General features: G+C 47.1%; 1 protein-coding gene across 1 annotated transcript in view; it reads right to left on the bottom strand.

Annotated features, from left to right (window-relative positions):
* Positions 1-23477, bottom strand: part of ADCY8 (adenylate cyclase 8) — a 176194-nt gene that overhangs the window by 48088 nt on the left and 104629 nt on the right. The window contains exons 8-9 of the mRNA XM_066265646.1: positions 14760-14957; positions 3519-3619 (exon numbers count right to left, since the gene is read on the bottom strand). Of these exons, the coding sequence (XP_066121743.1) occupies positions 3519-3619; positions 14760-14957 (299 nt within the window). The remainder of the gene's footprint in view (positions 1-3518; positions 3620-14759; positions 14958-23477) is intronic.

Here is a 23477-nt window from a genome sequence, read left to right as displayed (position 1 = left end):
GGTGGTACTCTGTCCTAACGTGTTCACTGTCATAGCATATAAAACCAACATACACAGCACATACATATCTACATGTATGGCCTAGAGATAACTGCACACATGGCGTCTACATACCTACCTGTATAACATGGACATGTCTACATTTGTGTCTATATAACATTCATGGCTACACAGACAGCCTATAACTCTAGACCTATGTAGGTATTTTAATTATATTTTCGTCTCCTTCCACTTGCTATAAGGTCCAGAGGGGAGGATTTGTTGTTGTTGTTGTTATTGTTTTGGGGGCTTGGGAGGGGGTCTTTTTTGTTCACTGAGGTATGCCCAGCATCTAGAACAAGTGTGGCCCATGACAGGCACTCAGGGGCTCTTGGCGTAAGGCTGCTCTAGCCCCCATATGGCAGAGGTATATAGGTCTTCCTTCTCTCTCTCATTAAAAACCATTTCTTAAAAAATTGTAAAATAAAGCATAAATACAGAGTATCACATGAAAAGTACAGCTTAGTTACCATTAATTCTAATATGTCTGCCTTTGTAACAACCACTCAGCTCAGGAAATGGAACTTGTGGGGCCTTCCAGAAGCCCCCGTCCCCGTCCCTGTCCTCACCGCCACCCCCGTTCATCACGCCCCGTTTCTCTATAGTTTGATCACCCATTTTAAGACAGTATAATTTAGCCTTGCCCATATAAATCTACTTTTTATTTTCTTTTTGTAATAATAGCTTAGTATGGGATTGCTGCCAGTATAGTTTGTTGCTAAATTTTTTTTTTTTTTTGTATCTTTCCAAAGTTAGAAGCAGGCAGGCAGTCAGACAGACTCTTGCATGTGCCTGACCGGGATCCACCCGGCATGCCCACCAGGGGGCGATGCTCTGCCCATCTGGGGCGTTGCTCTGCTGCAACCAGAGCCATTCTAGCACCTGAGGTGGAGGCCATGGAGCCATCCTCAGCGCCTGGGCCAACTTTGCTCCAATGGAGCCTTGGCTGCAGGAGGGGAAGAGAGAGACAGAGAGGAAGGAGAGGGGGAGGGGTGGAGAAGCAGATGGGTGCTTCTCCTGTGTGCCTTGGCCGGGAATCAAACCCGGGACTTCCACACACTGGACTGACGCTCTACTGCTGAGCCAACTGGCCAGGGCTGGTTGCTAATTTCTGTGTCAAGTCTGAAATTTGCTGAGCTTTTAGAAAGGGTTGTGGCTCAGGAGAGTTGACTGCTTTAACTTCACAGAGACTTTTTTTTAGTTGTTTTCATGTTGTGCTCAAAACATGATGGCTAGGGCCCCTGCCCACTTTCTCATGGACTCTCCCTTTTCTTCCTCTCTACTGTCCATACTGTGAGTGATTCTGATGCCACTTACACAGTTCCTGCCCGGATCCCACCCTGGGGGGAGGGGTGGCTGGTGACTCTGAGGAGTTTGTAGGGACACCCTGGTTCCAGCTGTTCAGACCTCACTGTGGACCCTCACCCCCCCCCCCCCCCAGACTGGCCAGACCCCCTCCTGCTCTCAGGAGCTTTCTCTGTTTCTCCCGGGGCACTTCCCAGTGACTGTCTGCCTGCTCTGATGGGGCTCCTTTGCTCCAGCTGGGACAGACGCCTGCTTGCTCCTCTGTGACCCCTCTCACACAGCTGCTGCCATCATTGCCCATCTCGGGGCTTTCGGGAGATGCGCTACCCACTTCCACGCTGGAATTGATGGAGCTACCACATCGCCTGGTTTTGTTCTTGATAGAATCCAGGAGGTTTTGGGTTTTGCTAGCTAATTGCTCAGAAATGTGGGAACTCTGGGAGGTCTGGAAGCACGCCACCGGGCCACCATTGTTCTGGAGTCCCCTCTGTCCTTCTTCTGCAGACCCTGCTGACCTAGGAGAGGTCAAGCATTGCCGTTCCCTGAGTGTTAGGTACTTTGAGCATCTTTCCTTCACAGAATCACGCTAGGACCTTACCCAGAATCCTTCAGGACCTCCTCCCTGCCTCCAGGGTTAGTTCTGCATTCCTTAGAATAGCACACTGGACACGCCACTCCTGCTAGCCCCCTCCTCCCTCAGCCATGGCGCCCGCCACCTCCTTGCACCAGTCCTCGATTCTAGACTCTCCCCTGGACTCGTGACCTACACAGGTCTTTCTCACCTTCCCCGTGCTGTTTGCTAAATCAGGAGTACGCTTCCATTCCATTCATTCTGTCTCACTCTCGTATTCAGCTCAAAGTAACCCCTTTCCTACAAACCTGGCTTTAAACCACCCAGTCAGAATGAATCACTGATTTCTGTCTCTGGCTTTGCTTTCCAGCTCAGCCACCATGTCCACACATGACCTTGGACAAATAAATCACCTCCAAAAATGGGAATTAGAATGCTGCCTCACTTAGGGTTACTGGTGAGGCTTTACTGAGACAACGGTGCACAAGATTTAGCCCTTTCCTGGCAAGCAGGAAGTACTTGATAACTAGGAGCCATTACTCATTTTCCTCTCTCCCACTAAATTATGTCGAAGACGATGCAGAAGTGACTCCGCTTAAAAAATTATACATTTCTCTGCGTTGAGCATGTTCCTTTGCCTATATTCGACATTTAACCAATATTTGTTGATGTTATTTTTAACCGCATGAAAGAGGAAAATTCATAGTAAATTTGGGGAGAAGAGAATTACCGGAGGAAAGAGGCAGAAGCTACCTTACAGTGCAGGGGAGAGCAAAAAGCACAGTGCTTGAACTAAGCCAGAACCGGGTCTGAAAGCTGGCTCTGGCACCTGTCACCTGTCACCTGTCTGATGCAAGTCTCTCTCTCATAGAGTATACGAGCCCAGACTCTGGAATGAGACTTTCTGGGTTGGAATCCAGGCTGTAACATATTTTTTTAAAATTGAATTTATCAGGGTGACATTGGCCAACAAAATTATGCAGGTTTCAGATGCACAATTCTATAACACATTATCCTTATGTAACATTTTTCATTGGTGAGGTCTTATTGCCACTTATTACATCCTCTGAGCCTCAGTTGTTTCCCCTTTAACCTGGGGGTAATGATACCTACCTCTCAGAGATGACATGAGCATTGCATGAGTGACCGTGTGTAAGAATTTGGAACAATGGCCACGTGCAGAGGCTTGCAGTATTATTAAAGCACCCGTATTACTGACCCCGGAACCTATGAGGCTGGATCTATGAATAACGAAGAGGTCACGATCAAAGGAACAGTACGCGGCGACTGAGACTGTTCCACGCACTTTCTGCATTCACGGGTGGTGTCACGTAAGAGCGAGGTCTATTTTGATTTTGGTTCTTGTGCTTTCTAAGGCTGGTGGCAAGAGTCTCGCCCGGACAGAAGAACGAGATTGTTGCGCAGAGTAAGACCACCAGAACAGACACTGATATTGCCCCACATTTTGGAATGGATGCTGGCTCCCGTTATCTTAAATTCTGACCCCTTGTGAAACTCAGCTGGCTGGCCCCCACCCGGGACCAGGCCGGAGACCAGCAGCTGGCACCGAGCTGGCACCCAATGACCGTCCTTTCGTATTTACCTTGAAGAAGGGAGCAAACTTTGTATTGCCGTGATAAACAGAAGGACGATAAATGCACAGACCAAGTTGGACTTGAATACTTCATCCCTCATTTGAGAATACTGGAATTAAAAAAAAAAAAAAGAAAAAAAGAAAGGAGAATAAATTACTTCCCCGCAGAATTGGACATTTGGAGGAGTTCAGTTTTACCAGCGTTCAGAGTTGGGGGGGGGGACAGCATAGCAAGATTTGTTTTTAATTAAGAGGAACCCAGATCCGAAGCAACCCTTCCCAGGGCACTGTCTCTGCCCCGCCCACCAAGCTTTCTTTCTTTCTTTTTTTTTTTTTAGAGAGGAAGGGGGAGAGAGAGAGAGGAGAGAGAGAGAGAGAGAAGGGGGAGGAGCAGGGAGAGAGAGAGAGAGAGAAGGGGGAGGAGCAGGGAGAGAGAGAGAGAGAGAAGGGGGAGGAGCAGGAAGCATCAACTCCCATATGTGCCTTGACCAGGCAAGTCAGGGTTTTGAACCGGCAACCTCAGTGTTTCCAGGTTGACGCTTTATCCACTGCGCCACCACAGGTCAGGCGCACCAAGCTTTCAGTGAGAGCCCGGGAGGAAATGCACGGAAGTCCCCTCTGCAGTCAGGTCCACCCGGCGACAGCTTTGCAGGAGCGCCCCTGTGCTTCTCCCACCGGAATAACTTCGTTTTACACAACAGAGAAGCGCACACACATCCATAGACTTAGCAAATCAAATTCACATGGACGTTCTTCATGAGTAAACTTAAGTCATTTAAGGATCCTGCTCGATTTCTCGCTTGGATTGGGGACAGAGGGAATTGATGGGCCGGAGATAGTCTTTCTGCCTCCTTTCTCGTGAAACTATGGGAAAATACACCCATCGACTCTCAGGACAGAAAGTCGCCTGAGGGATCTCCGGCACGGGCAACCCTTTCCTCTTCCTCTTTTTCAATCCTTGGCAACTGATTTTTATTTTTAATTTTTTTCAATAGTAGCTTTGATCGTTTATCGGTATGTTTATTTAAAAAAATCACCCATTTCCCTGATTGCAGAATAATGATGTCATTGCACAGTGTTGGGAAACAGAAGAGACCATGCACAGAAGGTCCTTACGACCCCAGGACCCCGGAACTAGCACTTGTTCACATTTTGGTTTATAACTTTCTCATCTTTTTTACTTTTTCTTTTTTTATTGACTTGAGAATCGGCTTTATAAAAATATTTTAAATTAACTTACATTTAAATTTTAAAAAGGGCAGACCTTTCATTTCTCACAGCCAAAGCAAGACTGATGGACCAATAAGCTCGATGCCCTTTGCGGTCTGCTCCCGGCCGCCCCCGGGGGGACGCGGTAACTTGGTTTGGATTATGCAGAGGGCACAGCGATTTTATTATTCCCCCTTAACAGCTTCGGGAAGGTCAGCACCGAGTGTGGACTTGCCTTGGTCCTGCCTAGTTGCCCGGATCATTCTGGAGTCATTAAACGGAAGAATAATCCGATTCATTCAGAAGGAGGGAAGGATTTTTAAAACTGAAAAAAGACCTTAAAATTAGCCTCAACCAAACTTCTTCTGCCCTCCGCCCCTCCCCCACCCCCACCCCAACACCAAGAGCAGGGTATGGTCAGGTCGATGAGATGAGAACATTAGCCCAACCACTTGTCGGAAGGGTAGTCAGCATCAAGAGCTCCACGATTTTTATTCTCTTGCCTACTTCCTGGTGGGGTCTGGGTTTTAGGCTGAGCTCACTGCTTATTGTCACGGCTGAGGTTTGGGGACAGGCAGGGGCCCTGGAGCTGGTGGGCTCCAGGGGGAGGTGCAGTGCTGCTCAGAGACATGACTCCTGGCTGTGGTTGGGCAGGACCTTAGCTCCTCTCCGGTGCTGAGGCCCTGTCCCCTCCTGACAGTCTGCTTGGGATCCGGAAGGCAGGGGGGACCAAGGACATGCTCTGAAGAGTCACTGTCGGCCATCCCTCCTCCTGATAACACCATAGAAAAGTCGTGTTTCTAAGTTACAAAGGCCGCTGCCTACGATAAGGGGAGTCGCAGAGACCCACCCACGCCTAGCAGCTTGAAAATAAGTGAGTTAGCCACAGAGCAGTTCCCTGGAAGGAGGATCAATGTTTGCATTCCTCTTAACAGCCAATTGCACAAGATCGATCTATTCTTTGTTGGCTGACTGATGCATTTCCAACCGGCTCAGCTATATCCATATATAGATTTGATAATATTTTTTTAAAACAACAGTGATGATTTTCAGTGTACATCTACCCTCTCTTCCTCCTTTTCTCCATCTTCAGCAGTATCATCACTGTCACTGTCATCGTCATCAACTCCTCTTGACCCTCATCCTCACAGCCTCTTGGGGTTGTAATGGGACACAGTCTTCAGGGATCCCTTCTGCGCATTATCTGCAGCTGACCTTCTCTGCTCTGTTGGAGGAAGTGGGTTTCTTTTCTCTGAGCCGGGCAGGGAATCCTAAGGTTTTGAATACCCTCAAGTTGAACACTCCCCATGCCTGAGAGCTCTCTCCTTTGCAAAGCGTTCCTTTCATCATTGGCCCATTCTCACTGGGAAAGGGTCCCTTCCTACAGACCCCATGCCTAAGTCTCTGGCTCCTTTCCTGCATGTTTCCTACCAAGGATTTGAAACATGTTATATAATCATCACTTGTCCAGACTGAAGCATCAGAAGATCTCATGGTTTTCATTTTCTTCTGCTGGTGGCCAAGTGGGAGGCCTTACTTTGCCCTCAGATCTGCTTTGGTCAGCGTTTCCCTGTGAGCCCACACCTGGAGGCCCTACCTGAGCTGACTGCAAACGGGTTCTGCCCCAATGATGAGGGCGTGGCACCTGGAATCAATTACAAGGGGCTTCCTTTGAGAGCGTGGATTAGAATTTGATTACTGTTATTTTTCAGTCTGTAGGGTTTTGGTTGATTCGGGAAATGGCCCAAATCTAATGTAAGAAGTTGGAGTGATAATGACTAAAAATTAGGAAATTTAATCTCTGTTCTATTGTTAAATTCACACATTAGGTGCCTATGGCAAGGTAGGCACTATGCTCCCACTTATAGGAAAACACTTTGAGGGAGAGCCTATTTCTCGTGTCCCCATTTTGCAGATAATGAAACCGAGGCATAGAACTACTGATTAATTCAACCAGGACTTTACAGATTGTAAGTAGGGAATCCAAAACGTTTGACACCCCCCCCCCCAAAGCATAAGGTCTCATTGGCTGCTTCACCTGCCACCACCTTGCTATTTCCAAGGTGTCCTCTTCTTCCTTGAGCACATAACAGTGTTACAGTGTGTCTTGGTATATAGTCAGTGATGTGGTTTATGACACAAAAAAATGACAGTTTCCTACATGATTTGATCAGGTTGAAAATAGGGTTCCTTTCCGAGGAAGTGGGACAGGAAAAACTTGTATTCCACTTTTCTCATGTCTGGGGATGTTGGTCCTGGCTTCTCTCGAAAGGCATCTGCAGAAATAAAACCGGAGCCTTGAGGACCTATGGGTCCCTAGACCTGTCCTGAAGAAGCCTGGGACACAGGTTTGATCACACAATGGAAACCCCACTCTGGATTCTGCACCCACAGAAGGGGGACCAGGGATGTTAGCTTGCCGGAGTGGCAGACAGAGCTCCCAGGCTGCCACGTCTCTGTGTCTAAGACAGGCCTAGCCCAGTCTGCCTCAGTGTGTGAGAGCAAAGTCAGCCCGCATACCGCGGTCCTCCCCTCTGACCAGGAGACAGAAGCAGCTGGCTTAAATCTTACATCTCTACGAGACATAGAGAGGCTTCTAACCAAAGCAGCGACCTAGTTAATGGTCCAAACGACAACGATAGTTTTGTCCAAGTATGCGTGAGAGATTACAGAATTTTATAAGTGGAGTGGATTGTATTTGTCGCCTTGGCCTGACCCTTGTTAATGACTATTTCACTCAGTAAGTCTCAGAAATGAGCCATTACCTCCCACCTGCGTATTTCCAACGCTGGGGGCAATCTGCTGCTCACCTGAGGACCCATTTCTTCTTTGGATACATCTAGTGTGCAGAAAGATCACTTTGTAGCAAATCTTTCATTAGTACAAATTAGTATGTTAAATTAAAGAAGACTCTCAACTGGGACAATTTGCTTATTTTTCATGAGTGAATGAGGGAATTTAACCTCATTCTATTGTGAATTCATGCATTATGTAGTACAGCGCTGGCTAGAGCATCCCTAAATTGGACCACTTGGGTAAAAGGCATAATTGCAATAAAGTGCAAGGAGGCTCATTTTCAATAAATTCATATGTTGAAATACACTGTCTTCCTTTGCGTGGTGTCTAGTGTCTAGCCCAGATCATTACCAGGAGCAGGTCTATGGGTGACAGGTTTTTCTGAGCTAATCTCTCACTGGCAGACTTCTTTCCAAGTACCCTGACTTTTGGACAGATGTGGATTTCCTCATGTTTAGTAGACTCACAAAGAAACACGCTATCATGTATGGAAGATGGAGGGCTTTGGAAGTGTGAGGCTGGAAGGACATCACCCCTGGATAAAAGAGGATCCGAATGGCAATAAATTTCCTTGGTGTGGTGGTGGTGGTGGTGTGTGGGAGGAGGGGTTGACATATGAGAATTCCAAGCAGAACTTTACAAAGCTTCCAACCCACCATTCTTCCAGCTCACCCTTTCCCAAATCTCTTATCTTTGGAAGGAGGATTTCTTTTCTTTCTTGAGCAGTCCCATTCCCAAGCCATGGTGAGGCCACGGCAGTGACGACTATTCCTGGGTTCCTTGTCCAGAAGCCCCTGGTTGTAGAGGATGGTGATGTCTAGCCATGAAGCATAAAGGTTGCTTCAAGGACTGCACTGATGATCTCTGGGTTGAACTTTTCACAATTCTACCATTCTGCACTACCCTATTCCAGATGAAATCAGTACTTCTGACTCTGAAAATGCTGGCTTCATGGGCTTGGAGCTAGCTAAATGGTCTGACAAAGAGACACAAGAGAAATGGGCCTTGATGTCATTTGTCCACCTAGAGGGGAGGAAATAGCAGTAACTTTATGAGAAAATATCAAGACTGTAAAGGAGTCTGACACACCCACTGTCTGAATGAGGGATGACTTTTCTCCTCCCTGCATCTCTTGAAATCTGTCCTTCCTACCTGAAGGAGGTGGCCTAAACACGCTTACTATTTTGAGCCTCACTAGAGCAGTAAAAATGCAACAGTAATCTGCACTTGCAACAGAGTCATTCCTTTGAGAAATAAGGTCATAAAAATGATCAGATAGTGTCTGGTTCAGAAAATGAGGACATTCAAGACCCGTTGGTTCATGAGCATGGTCCTGCCTCCTCAGATCTGAATCAGAAGTGGAGTGTTTCAACAAATCCCAAATGTCTCCAAGAAGAAAAAACATGCATTTTTTTTCTCACGGCCTAATTCGAGTCCAACATCTTAATCCATCAGATGGAACGAGTCCATCCGATAGAAGATGGAACAAATCTATCTTAATTCATCCGTTTGCCTAGCACCCTTCACTTTGCCAAATTCTTAATTATCCCATTCCACTCGTAACTCCAACAGGAGTTGATGGGAAGAAGAAACATTTCAAAGTTTGTGTTGTATTTTTTCTGAAATCTCTTAAGCCTCCACTAAACTTTGAGTTTCTCTATAAAGGACAGAGAAAACTGAACAGAGATAAGAACCAATTGAAGTCAACTAATAGATTGACTTCAATGGCTCCCTTGTGTGACACATCCTTGCTTTTATGTGGCTGCTGATAGGGGAAAAAAGACAACATTAAATAAAGTGTTCTGAAAATACCCAGCACAGAACTTGGTTCACAGTAAGCATGACTATGGGCTACAGTGTGTATTTGGTTAGTACATACTTTTATGTACTTATAATTATGTGTTTATGAAAGTTGTGGCCCTGGGACCCTGGGATACAAGACACATTATGATTGCTCCCACCAATTATTTTCGAGGAAGCTGCTTTTTAAAAGAAGACCCAGAAATGTGAGATTTATTTTAAATGAGGGTTTAGCCTCTCCCAGATGTGGATTGGCATAGGATTCAATCAGAGGGGTAGGGAGAAGAGGAACTATTGCATTTATTCAAATGAGCATTATGTCATCTAATTTTCACAGCAATCCAGTGAGGGGCAGGTATTATGATCATTGTCATCTCAGTGAAATCCCCCTGTCCTGTGTCACCCAACCTGCAAATGGAGGGGACAGGGCTCATCATGTCTACTCAGTAACCAAATCTGTGTTCTCTGCTCTTTTGCTAAAGACAAACACTTGGGAGATAAATAAAGCTTTTGCTATGTGTGGGGTGTCCATCTGAGTGACAGAAAGCTATCAACCTGTCAATATCCAATCATAATTCCAAAAGTAATCAACCCTCCACTGTACCCACAAAGTGGGATTTGAATGAGGTCTGTTTGACCCCTGAGCCTGGGCTCCTAGGACCATTGTGAGTCTTATGAGGACATATTTCTAGGTCTGTCGGAGGCCATATTGGCCTTGAGCGTAGACCTGGGACCCTCTGATGTGACCAGACCTCGGAAGGCATGAGACAAGTGACTAGCCCCAGTCCTAACGTGCAGCCAAGGACAGAGCGAGGGGAGTGGAGACTCAGGACGGCAGACTCTCAGAAGAGTTTTCTCAAAATGTCGCCCCCCTGCAAAGTCAGACTTCTGGGGGCAGAATGATGGGCATTTTTAATAAGATCCCCAGGTGACCCTCGTCAAAGAGCCAATTTGTTGCTCAAATTTGTAACAGTGGCAAAGGTCTTTAAAATAAAAAAAGCTTCAGAATTCAACAGAGGGATACCAGCATTGAAAGAAGGAAGGAAATCTATCCTCAGTGATATAGTTTGATTGAACACTTAGCCCGCTAAACTGCCCACATCAAAAGCATAAATTCCCAGTCGATTTTGAAGTATATATGAAGCATATCTCCATCTTTATTCAAGGTGAAAATATTGCCCCATTCAAAGGTGGTCACCCTGTTTCTGTAACTCTCAGTTGAATGAAGTCCCTTCTATAATATTAAAGCACTAAAGGTTTTGGGTTGGCTTTAAGTAATTATAATCAATTGCGTCCCTCATCCTAAGCTTCATTCAAAGCCTTGTCCTGGAAGAGAGATAAGGACCAGAGACTGAGAAACATCACCTTCTTGTCTAGTATTCTGGGGTTAAGTTCTTCACTATATAAAGAGTGCTCACAGAAGTCAAGCAATAAAAGAAGAAGTCTAGTCTATGGACAGTATATGACAGACAGGTCTTGTTTCCTGCATCTCTTTCCCCTAGTTCTAATCTTTGCTTGTCCAGAGATCTGGAGGCCTCTTTTAGGTACTGTGTAACTTGAGGACTGAAGGAGGGCAGAGGGTTCTTTTGTGAAGTCTGGGAGGATGAGGAGGGAACCCCTGACGACTGGATTAGGCCCCCCGCCCCCATCCGGGGTTCCACTCAGAAAACCCTCACGTGGTTCCTGGGAAGTGAAGATGCTGGGAACCGCTCATTCTAACCTGGCCGAGGCCCAAGACTAGGTCACATGATGTGTCGGTGATGTTTGAGCATGAAAGGAGGTGCAACTAACAGTTACACTGAGAAAATCGATGTAAACCAGGACCGTCTCAGGCCAACCTGGACACACAGTCACCGTGGTCACAGGATATTCACAAGCTCAAAGCATCAATTGCTGAAAGAGAGGAGGAGCAGTCCAACTCTCTCATTCCACAGATGTGGAAACCGGGAAACAGAGGTGGGAAAATGTGTTGCCCAAAGCTGGCTAAGTCACCTGCACCATGAGCTCACTTCCTTGACGCTTAACTCAAAAGATTCCTCTGTGTGTGTGTGTGTGTGTGTGTGTGTGTGTGTGTGTGACTTTAAAATGACATGGCAGGGAGTACCTGGAACTTTAAAGTCTTGGTTAAAGCTCCACTGCTAAGTCAGATTAAAATTGACCTATGTCTTTGGCTCTCAGAGTTCACTAAAAAAAAAAAAAAAAAAAAAAAAAATCCCGAGACCAGCTCCAGGGTGAGGCAGTCTCCTGGAAGTTCTCCCTGTCTGATCTTCACTCATTCAGTAAGTATTTATGCAACCCCGGGAGGTATACAAATGTCCCATTGCATGATGCTGTTGATAGATATTACAGTTTTTATAAACAAGTGCGATCAGGAAAAGATCTGAAGGACACTTCAAGAAAGCTTCTTTACTTTCCAATTCCCTCATAAAGGTGGAAAGGTAGATGGGTTCCCTTATATATATATACCTTTTTATCATTGAAACAGAGTAAAGCCTTTTCTTCCCCGTGAAATTTCCCAGGGTCGGGTCATTTCCATTTCTACTTTTCCTTTCAGAAAATGTGCTTTTAGGGTGCAAACTTGCTCCCCCAAAGCAAGGTCGAGCAGTAGTTAAAAGCTCTGGTGTCACATATACTGTACATATTTTAACAATTCTAAGACACTTAATCCTCCCCCAACACACATTTTTGGGGGCAACTTTGAAATCAGTTTTCGTCTTACTGTATCAACGGTGTTTTAAAATCTTTTTTTGAGTTCTTCCAGGAAGGTCTGCAATTGCTCCTTCTGGTCACAAGGGGGCGATATTAACTAGGGACTGCTTTAAATATGAATTATCTGTCCAGTTTGCAATTTGGAGTTTAACCTCTTGGAGAGCGCCCCCCTCACCCTGCTTTTTTCCCATCTAACCAAATACCAGGGCATAGGAATGTGGGTTTTCTCACTCTTCTGGTCTGCAGGGGTGGGGTGAGGGTGGGGGATGTTTTTTCCTCCTGTTCATCCTTACTCTGCAGGTATAAACCCAGTTTACTTGGGTTGGGAGGGAGCCCTTCTAAACTCCCGTACTGGGTGATTTTTCTTAATTCTGTATAGAAAATGAGACAGCTCACAGTTGCTGGTAGCTTAAAGGCAATGAAATGTGGCAGCCAGATGTTGAGATCTGTGACCTCTACTTGACCTCTAAGACGCTCATTTTCTCTTTTGTAAGTGGGATAGTCATGTTTTTTTTGAGAATGCAATCAACTGACATGTGTCAGCACCAGGCACAGAGTGGGTGCGCGCTTCTCTAACTGTGGAAGCCTATGGGTCTGAAGGCCCTGCTTTCGTGTTGGTGAGGTCCTGGGACCCTTGCCTATTTCATCTCTCCCTCAAAGCCCTGCTCTGTGCCTCGCCTCTCAGCCATGGTTCAAAGAGGCCAGGGTGAAGGTAACACAGGATTCTCTCCTTCTACCAGGAAGAGTCTGGAGGACTGGTCCCCGGGGCTCCAGGGAGATGCAGCACGGTGAACACTGGCTTTCGGGTCCCTGTGGGCTCAGGTCCGAGCCCCTCTACTGACATTTGGAATTTGAGCAGGCTTCTTAGTCATTTCTCTGTCTTTCTATTTCAACAAGTAGAATTTGAGGCTCACAGTAATATCTACTTCAGACTTGAGAACAGCTTAGACTAGCATGTGGCATTTGGTAAACACCCAAGGATTGTTTCTTAGTACATATCCCCTGCTCAGCAGTACTGCAGGCCCTGGAGAGGGTCCCAGAGCACGAGTCCATGAGGATGTCTCTGTGACGGGGGCGGGGGAGATGAACATTTGCTGATATGTCCCATAGCCCACACCTCCGGGACCCCATGTGATGCAGAGCACACACTAAATGGCACAAGGCTAGGCTGGAGTGGATAAACCCTGCCCTTTGCTTCTCTTAGAAGAACCTTCTCTGGTCACAGAAAGCAATTGTAGCCACCCTGTGTCTCCCCAGGTCCAGCCCTGCTCCAACGCCAGGTACCCGCACATGAGATGTGAACACTATTAAATTTAAAAAATTAGAAATTATGTTTGCAGGGATCAGGTCATTAGTGAATCAAGAACATCTTTAACAGAAATGAACGAAAGGGTTTTGTTGTAGCTCTGGATACGGGCATCGGGCTGGCTGAGAAGATCCTTGGCAGGCCCACCCTGCTCTTCCTAGCCCCTTCGGTGTAGCAACCGGGAAAGAAGATGCAGTTCATTTGCACCTTCAGCCCCCAGTGAATCGGAAAAGTGCATCTGCCATTTGGTGGAGGGGTGGGAGGGGAGGTTCAATAAAGCAAAAATGTTTCCTCTTTTGTTTTGTCGGAACATAGGCACATGCATTTCAAATTGTGAACAGTGGCTAAAGGTAGTGGTTTTGGAGTTTGCAACCTTTAGGCAGTTATCAGACGGCCATTGGGAATGGAGGGCGTGCGCAGAAGTGTGACTTCCCCAACCTGAGGAACACGGAGTCTCCCAGGAAGCGGAGCAGACTCACAAAAATCTGCTCACTGGAGCTTTGCAGAGTATCAGATCTAACTCCTGAAATCTGCTTGCACGTCCCATGCTGTTCTTGCCCGAGGCTCCTGCGGACACCAAGCAACTCCTGTGCTCAGTTAGGGTAGGTCTGTCGCCTCCCATCAGTGCAAAGGAGCAGCTCAGTTAGGCAGGGATACCGCCCCCAACTCCCAGCACTTTACAGTTTAGAGCTGGGGAGAGAAAGGGGCATGGAGAAAAGTCATCATCTTTCAAATGGTGATGGCTGCCAGTTTTGGACACTGAAGGGCATTGCTTGGAGCCTTCCATAACAGCCTGTGAGGGAGGCATGTTCATTATCCTCACCGTACAACTCATGCTCAGAGAGGTTACTCCACTTTTCAAAGGTCACACCGCAAAAAAGGAGCAGGGATGGAATTCAAATTCGACTCTGAATCTACAACCCATCTTCCTTCTATTATGCCTACAACAGGGGGGCCCACAGACAACTGGAAAAATGGGAGAAAGATGGTATTTATCACCAATGTTTAGGTGAAGTTCTTGGGGGTTTTCATTAATTACCTTAGAAGGGTTGCAATCGGTGAGAGTTCAGCTGAAAGCAAAGGCGAGGGAGTGCTAACCTCCCTGGGGTTAATGATGCCAGAGGGAAGGGGTGCCCAGCAAGCTCACTGGGGTCAAGGAAGGGCTCCTTGTTCATTCCACCCTCTTTCCCTTCAAGGGCCCTGCAGGGTCTCTTCGTCTAAACGGCATCTCCTCTCATGGCCTTTAGTCTACTCATGGTTTTCAAACACAGAAAGAAAAGACAGTACCAAACCAAACCAAACCAAACAACAGACAAATCACAGACACACCAACCGGCACACCGCGGCCCCTGGGCTCTCTCTCCGGTCCGCGCACACTGACGACCACGGACGTCAGCAAGAGAAGAGCCGCTACGGAGACCCAGCTCTACCTTGTGCTCCAGGCTGGAGTCTTTAAACATCAGTGAGAATGGCTTGATATGCTCTCTTCTCAATTTATCGCCACTCCGCAAGTCGATGGTATGTTCTATTCGCTTGTTAATTTCCTCAGGCCCAGACTGGACATGCAAAGCTTGTGCAAGATGGTTTGGAAGTAGATTTATTGAATTTCTTGTTAGGGCAGCCAGAGTCTAGGGGGGAAGCACATGCAAACACAATAAACCTGCTAGTCCCCATTGGATTAAAAAAAGAAATGCAATGTTTTTCGTTTTTAGATCAGATTGCATTGCAAACAGTAATAGCATCCCATGCAGTTGCATTCAGTGAAACCTACAGAAGTTGGTAAGTGAGCATTTGGATTAGAGACACACAACCTGGCGAGTTAGCACACAGAGAGGGACATGTCCCCAGCCTCTGTGTAGGTAACAGGTGCACTGAATTCCTTTGGTTCGGGTGTCTGGAGAGCTGTCGGCTTGGCAGGGTTATTCAAGGCCGTGTCTCTAACCAGGCACATCTCTGGTATGAGAGAGAGAGAACCGATACAAATAACAGAAGGTAGAATGTATCTGAAAAGCCCACAGAAATGAGCATCTCAACCAAGCAGATTCCACCTTTTCATGTGGCCTTTCCTTGAACGGGGGTGGAGAGACTTAGGGACCCATGGCTTGCATTTTTTTTATTTTTTTATTTTTTTAGCATTCTTCAAGGACAGACAGCCAAATGTGCCAAGATCTGCTCCTTAAACTTGATAATGACTGTTAGATTTCTTTTATTCTTCACAAATGTTTTTCTCCCCATAGACCATTATACATATATCTATTTTTTGATATAGATATATGCATTTAATTTCCTTTAGGCAAAAAAAAAAAAAATGCAAGCAGTCGCGGCCTCTCCATTTCACAGGGTTAGACAGCAGGAGGCGTGGAAAGGCGGCCACTGTGCTCGGTCCCTGGGGACAGCTACATGGAGGCAGGAACAGCATTCGCTCATGAAGACGCACCAGGTTGGGCTGGGAGGCCGTCTCTAGTAATTCAGTGCAGGAGACATGACCGACCGGCTGGACCGAGCCGAGCAACGCTAGCTTCTAGCTCCAGCATAAGACAACTTCTTCGACCAGAAAGAGAGAGGAGGGGGTTGGAGTTGACGGGGATATAGGAAAGGGATGCTCATCTCTGCGCCTGAGAGGGCCCTGGGGAGAGGCGGGGCTGTGATGCCTCTGCGGAGGCGGGTGGTGAGAACTCCCAGTCTCCGCCCACCCTCACAGCACCTGCTCTTGTGCGCCAGCCTCTGGACTTGGCCGTGCTCAGACCACCCACCCGCGAGACACAGATAAGGCGCGGGAGGTATTGAGCGCTGACAGCGCCTGTCCATGGAGGCGGAGACCCTGTTACTCAGACCTCTCCTAGATCCCGGGGTCTCCGAGAGACAGGAGTCCTCCGCTCATGTTGAGCCCGGCCAGATCCTCTGGCTTCAGAGCCAAAGGCAGGCGCTTGACCTCAAGGAGCCTTCTAGCCCATTCCATAAGGATTCCTCCTCTGGGGCTGTGGGGCTCTTCACTTAACCTTCACGGAGACCGTCAAGGTGACCTAAATTCCAGGTCGCCGAGGGGTCGCGGAGCAGGGCTGCATCGGCGGTAGAACTTACCGAAGCCCCCTTCTCCAGCCCCAGGAGGGGTGGCATGTGCCAGCTCGAGAAAGTGAACTACATGCTCGTAGGGCACTGGGGCAGCCAGTGTTGGCTCAGACTACCACAGAGGCTGCCACAGAGCAAGAGAGAGAGGTCAGGGGGAGGTGTGGCAGGACCAGAGGTGAGGAGAAGGCTGGAGCGATCAGAGAGGAGAACGCAGGGACCCCCGTTCCAGGTCCATCAGGGCCGGAGGGCCTGAGCCCCTGGGGTTTAAAGGCATTAGAACTGCATCTCAGGAGGCACACGTGATGGGCTGTCCACCACCCCCGCATCTCTCACTGGCTCCTTGGCTGGAAATCCGTTATAACCAGTTTAGAGAATGACAACATCTAGTTCTGTCTTGGAGAGGAGGTGGAAAAAAGCCTCCGCTGTCTTTGTCTGGGCATACATTCTGGCTTAGAGATGCCAAGATGGCCCCTGGCAAGTGCTTGGAGCTGGATTCTAACAGCTGGGGATATAGTGGCTAAAGACCAGCAGACCGTTAGTACGTTAATACAGAGTTAGTACATAGGCGTTTCCATCTCTCTTTGTAATGTTTATTTTCTTACAGTTTTCCTTCTTTGAACTAAACTGAGCCTGCCCACTCTACCAGGCCCTCATGCCTTCAATTGCTCTTGGGAGCTTTGAGTTTCACAGAGAAGGGGACTTTCAATAAACATTTTGGGGGCTTCTGTGTATAAGTTACAGCAGCCACAATGCTCACAAGTACAGCTCTCTAATATCACCATTTCACAAAAGAAAGGTAATTTATTTTCAACGTGACCGATATAATCTCAGAACAAAAGACAGGTCCTTGACATTGAATGCATCTGATTTAATGGATAACTCACTCAGTTGAGCTTGGTCCTCATTGTTCTCCTCACAATGAGCACTGGTGAGATGTCATCAGGCACTAACACTGGTCTCTATGGGGTCCTTTGGGAAATTTAGGAATAAATGGTGCTTCCTGAATGCCTGTGCCATTGACCACTCATGTAAGGCAGACCAATAAAGTCTCGCCCTTTCAGAGTTCCCTACCCCTCACAAAATTCTGTCTACATGGCTTGCTTTCTTTCTTTCTTTCTTTCTTTCTTTCTTTCTTTCTTTCTTTCTCTTTCTTTCTTTCTTTCTTTCTTTTCTTTCTCATTTCTTCTTGCTCTCTTTCTTTCTCTTAAGTAAGAAGCAGGGAGGCAGAGAGACAGACTCTGCATCTACCCCAACTGGGATCTACCTGGTAAGCCCCCTATGGGGTGATGCTCTGTCCATCTGCGGCAGTTGCTCTGTTGCTCGGCAACCGAGCTATTTTAACACCTGAGGTGAGGCCATGGAGCCATCCTTAGCACCTGGGGCCAACTTGCTCCAACAAAGCCATGGCTGTGGGAGGGAAGAGAGAGATAGAGAGAGAGAAGGGAGAAGGGGAGGGGTGGAGAAGCAGATGGTCACTTGCCTATTTAGAGTTATACTGGGATGAACTAGTTTAGATTGATCACAGCTTTCTCCTTTTAAGATCTACACCACCACTTATCCTTAGCACAGCAGTCACTGTGAGGTCTGATAATTGCCTAATTGTGTTTGTCTGCTCCTTGGTGCTCTGATCTCCTGTGTGCTCCTGGGTTCCCAAATCAAACCTGGGACATCCATATGCTGGGCCGACACTCTACTACTGAGCCAACCAGTGAAGGCCTATGTGGCTCTTTCAAGTGAGAGAAAAATCTCTTCCTTTCATCATTGCCACCAGATTATCGTTTGGAGCCCTTGTATCAACATGTCAATGATACTGAGGTGGAGAATTCTCATCCAAGCAATTATTGTTATTCCTTGCAATTATATCCCTAGTAATTTATGCGCTCAGTGACCCCTTTTCTGACTGTTTGCTTTTATCAATTCCATATGACAGTTTTACCTGCTGTTTGACCAGCAATCTCTCTGATACCTCATACCTTTGGGACATAATCAGGGTGGGGCACAAGGAGGTTTACAGTTGTGAGTTCACAAAACACAGAGTTTATTCTTGCATTGTTATTTATTTATTACTGTATTATTTTCCATACAAACAACTGTAAACCTGCTTTTGCTCTGTCCTGTGTGCTCTAGGGAAGACCAACCTCAACTCAAGAAATCAAGCAAATTGGCTTCAGGAAGGGTAACCATATGCTTTATTTAACCCCCAAGGCACCACTGCAAAGCAGGAATGGCTTTGGAGGTGACCTTGCTTGAGATTAGCTGTGATCCCCCTCCTTCTCTATCAGTCATGGCCACTGAGATGTGCCCGTGTGCCCACCTTTAGTGGGATAACACTGAATACACCAAGATCCATTTGCTGGTATCTTCACAGTGACAGATTTGTAAGCAGCCCTGGGAAAATGTGTAACATGTCTTATTTGCCTATTTAGAGTTATACTGGGATGAACTAGTTTAGATTGATCACAGCTTTCTCCTTTTAAGATCTACAACACCACTTATCCTTAGCACAGCAGTCACTGTGAGGTCTGATAATTGCCTAATTGTGTTTGTCTGCTCCTCGGTGCTCTGATCTTCTCGAGTGTCGGGAACCTACTTTTACCCATAATTGAATCTCCAACATCTGGCAAATTTGGTAGGTTCTTAATAAGTATGTGTGGAATGAGTGAATGAATGGAGGAATGGATGAACGGATGAAAGGGTCCCAGGGCATTGCTCTCAATCTCTTCCTACTATAAGCCCCCTTTTATTTTTCCTGTTCTCTCCCAAATAGACCCTAAATTTGAAAAGATTCTGTTTACCAAAACTAGATTTATTACACTAAATAAAATTAGTTTACTTCCCTACTATTCAATCAAACGCCTCATTTTCGATCAGCAGGAGGTAAAGGCATCACCATGACAGCTGAATATCATTTCAGCCAAAAGCAAGAGCCTTAAAAGGCAGCCTTATCATGCTTGTCAATAGGATGTTGGAGTCAGGTTTCTGGAACCCGGAAAACTCCTTCTCGCACCACTACCACCCAGCGCTGGCCGCTGGGGCACCAGAGAGCGCAGAGGGGAATGCCCCACCCTGGAGCCCTTTCTGGGACCAACGCCCAGACTACTGTCAACCTCAGTGTCCCCATGAGCCAGGAGGACAGGTTGAAGGGGAAGGTTGAAGTCATCAGGAAAAAGGGCTTTATCTTGTAGCTCCTCTGGGTTGTGAACATGGCGGCCTTGAGATCTAGCTATAGGGAGCTGAGATCAAGGCCCAACAGTGAGGACCAGTGCAGTGCTGACTTGGGTGAGATCTAGAGTGGATGCCGAGTCCAGCCACCTCAGGGCTTGGCCGTGGGGTCTCCGCCTCGTGTGCGGAGATGCCCTATCCTTTTTCAAAGACTCTTCTTGTTTTCTGGTCTCGGGCCGGAGTCCACACTCAGAGACTAAGGGCCAGTGGCTCTCTCACTGACTCCTGGGCCACCCTTCCTTCAGGGAGGCCTATCCCTGCCTACCCTGGAGGGCTCTGTGGCCCCATGTCAGACTTGCCACCTGCAGGGTCTGAGTTGTGCACCTGGCGTCCTGCCCCGCCCTTAGAGGCGAGAAGTGTCCAGGAAGAAGTGCTGCCCAAATGAGAACACCAGGTGTGCACGTCAGAGGTCCTTTTTTCCCTGCTGTGTGTGAAAACCCCAATTCAACCCCCAGGGGAGAAGGCTCCTACTCTTCTTTGAAAACAAGTGATATTTGTGTTCTTTTCAAGAAAGCACGCATCTTAGGAAAGCTCTGAGGTGGTCTGCAATGGTTCGCACACAGCGGGGGACCTCGGGGAGAGCACCTGTTGTGTTTGAACGAGGCACAGTTAGTTTTTCTCAAATCTAGGGATGCGGGAGTAGAGATTTCCTTGGATGTGAGACGTGATGCTTCTCGGGTAAGAGAGCTCAACGGGACATTTGGGTGAACGCTGAGTTGGGGGGCCCTTGGGAAACTATCCACACAGGGCTTCCCAGGACCTGCCACGTAAGGGTTTATCCTTCCTCGAGGAATGCAGGCGCTAAGTGAACTCAACCAGTCTCCATAAACAAGGAGTGTCAGGCCAGACGGTCCCAAGCTTTCCTCTTTGTACTGAGAGACAGTGAAATATGACATTCAAGTTACACGTCTGATGGTTTTCTTAGTTAGGCTTTCTTCTTAGTTTCTCTCTCTCCCTCTCTTTGATATTGATGTCACTAGAATCTGCTTTCCAAACAAAGCAAAAGAATGTTTAATGAGATCTTATTAAGGCAGGTCTATGGGGTAGTACTATGGGAAGAGGTTTCAGTCATTTTCATAATAAGCCCATAGCTTCTGCTCCAGGAAACGAAATAACAAGGGTCAGAATGTCCAGTCTGTTTGTGACATAATAGTCCAGACACTTGCAGCCAGCCTGCTGCAGAATTCCAGCACCCCGCTGTAACCAGGTTCCCCATCTTTAATCGGGAACAATCCGTGTCAGTCTGGGGCCCAGGCTTTTTGCACAATCATTGTTTCCCACCTTTAGGCAGAATGGGAGGTTTGCAAATGTTGCCTGGATGTTGCATTTGATAGGGAATAAAGGATGTGTGGTTGCCTTTTGTTGCTTTGTGTCTTGAACTTTTAAAATCTGTTTCTGATTAAGAGAATAAAATGATAGGGAGGTGCCCCTAGTTCTCATAGGTTCCACAATATGCATTCATTAATTTGCTACTCATTTGAATCCCACAACCTTACTTTTAACCCTTCGACTAATGCTGAGAAGCTGGGTCATTCAGGCTATTTACTGGGATTAGGTCCCAGCTCTGCTAGGTTGTCTTTCCCTGTGTGCTTCCTGACATCCCTTGCTGTCTCCTCACTTCCGTTCATTGTATTGGTGACTCCTGCCTTTGGGTGCAGACACACTGGTTTTGGTTCTCTTTAGATGAGGTATGGGCCGAGGATCAGGTGTGGCTGAACGCTCCGGCCAACCGCAGCTCCAGGTGATGGGGCGGAGCTGTCAGGATAAGAGACACAGAGCCCACAGAGGGATTCTCCAGCATTTCAGTTTTTGTCCCCAAGTTTTGGTCCAAGGACCTCAAAGCCAGGTGAACCCAGGCCAAGTGTCTGACACTGATTCCGCCCACCTGAAAGGCTTGTCTGGCTTGTTTGACAGACCTCCTATCAGCGAATTCAGGGCTCCTTGCTCTGATGTTATCCTCTGAGTTCCTCCGCAAGATGCGAATCTCAGTTTGAGAATGTGATTGTGCCTGAGTCATTCTACACCGGGACCATTTTTAATCAAAAAAGTGCTGTTCTATTTCTCCGGAATTGGCCCAAACAGAACTTGGCACACCCATTAAAAGGTGCCACTTTGAAGTCACATGACTCAAGGCAAGCTGTCAATTGCATTTTTAGATTTTAAAAGATCACATCCACAGAAATGTGTGGACCTGATATGCAGACTCCGGCACTGACCTCCCAGGGTCGGGTGGAATGCAAACTCCGGCACTGACCTCCCAGGGTCGGGTGGAATACAAACTCCGGCACTGAACTCCCAGGGTCGGGTGGAATACAAACTCCGGCACTGAACTCCCAGGGTCGGGTGGAATGCAAACTCCGGCACTGAACTCCCAGGGTCGGGTGGAATGGGACAGAAGGGTGGCGGGAGCCCTGGAGATGGAGGCAGGTGTCCTGCTCCGGACAGGACTCATGAGCAGGGGACAGAGAAGCTGGCATTAATAGTTTGTTTGTAGGGCCACCAAACCGGTGGGAATCAAAGTACTCACAACACTGAACCGGCTGGGCCAAAACGTCCGAAGTTGTGGCCGGAGTGGTGACCCCTCTCCCACTGACCAAATGACCGGGGGGGGGGGGCTGACAATCCGAATAATTTCAGCTCCTATATCAGGACCTAAGCTACTCATAGTTATCTTGGGGACATCAAATACATAGATTTTTCAGAATTGTCAGTATCATGGGGAAAATCAAAGAGTATGTTTGTGTTTCTGCATGTTTGTGTATGTTTGAGTGTGTTTTTATAACAGAAATTTGGAGGAACTGAAATATAAGAATTACCTAAACTTTTCTCTCATTTTTTAAAGATTCTAAAGGAGCTATTTACACATAGGATTATGATATGAGTAAGTCCTCACTTGTCGCCAGGAGATTCTTGGAACTGCAGCAAAATGACTTATAACAACACCAGTTTGACCAAAGGCTCATTGATATAAGCAAGGGTTTCATCCCTCCTATATCTCATCAGCGTTGCAGCAAAAGGACATGACTTGGGCACCTGGCTGTAGTACAGTGCGAGTTGCTGATAAATGGCTCATGGTTGTAGCTTTAAGGCTGTAGCTCTGAGTTCGAGTTCTTTTGCAGACTCCGATTATACAGTTTGCTAATTAAATGTAGTTAATGTTTTCCTGAATTTTGTTCCAAGGAGCTTCAAGTTAATGAGCTTTAAGAATCCAGTCTCTTTTCCTTGTCACCAGTTATGACAGGACAAAACGGGGGTGGGGGGGTGGGGGGTGGAGGTGGGGGAGGAGGAAGAAGAAATTACTCGGATTAGAGTAGAGCTGTTATGTCTTTGGGTCTTTGTGGCTTCAGCTCCTTCTCATCCTAACGTTTCTGCCCCACACCTGCCTAGTGGAACTGCTACACGATGCTCAAATGGTTTAGCTCTCCTGAGCTCTTATGTCCCGGGTTGGTGTCTGAGTTGACCACATAAGAGCAGTCCCGTGTTTAAATCCTCCCACGATATGGAGTCCTGTGTGGGTGCGACCCCCTACAAGGCACACAAAGTCCTTATCATCTCACGGTGTGAAAAGATTCTTTAGGCCAGTGGTTGGTCCCCAACCTTTTTTGGGCCACCGACCGGTTTAATGTCAGAAAGTATTTTCACGGACCGGCCTTTAGGGTGGGACGGATAAATGTATCACGTGACCAAGACAAGCGTCAAGAGTGAGTCTTAGACGGATGTAACAGAGGGAATCTGGTCATTTTTAAAAAATAAAACATTGTTCAGACTTAAATAAAAATAAAACGAAAATAATGTAAGTTATTTATCCTTTCTCTGCAGATCGATACCAAATGGCTCACGGACCAGCACCAGTCCGT

Source organism: Saccopteryx bilineata, chromosome 3 (assembly GCF_036850765.1).
Source record: "Saccopteryx bilineata isolate mSacBil1 chromosome 3, mSacBil1_pri_phased_curated, whole genome shotgun sequence".
Taxonomy (NCBI): Eukaryota; Metazoa; Chordata; class Mammalia; order Chiroptera; family Emballonuridae; genus Saccopteryx; species Saccopteryx bilineata.
This window is presented reverse-complemented; position numbering and strand designations above follow the sequence as displayed.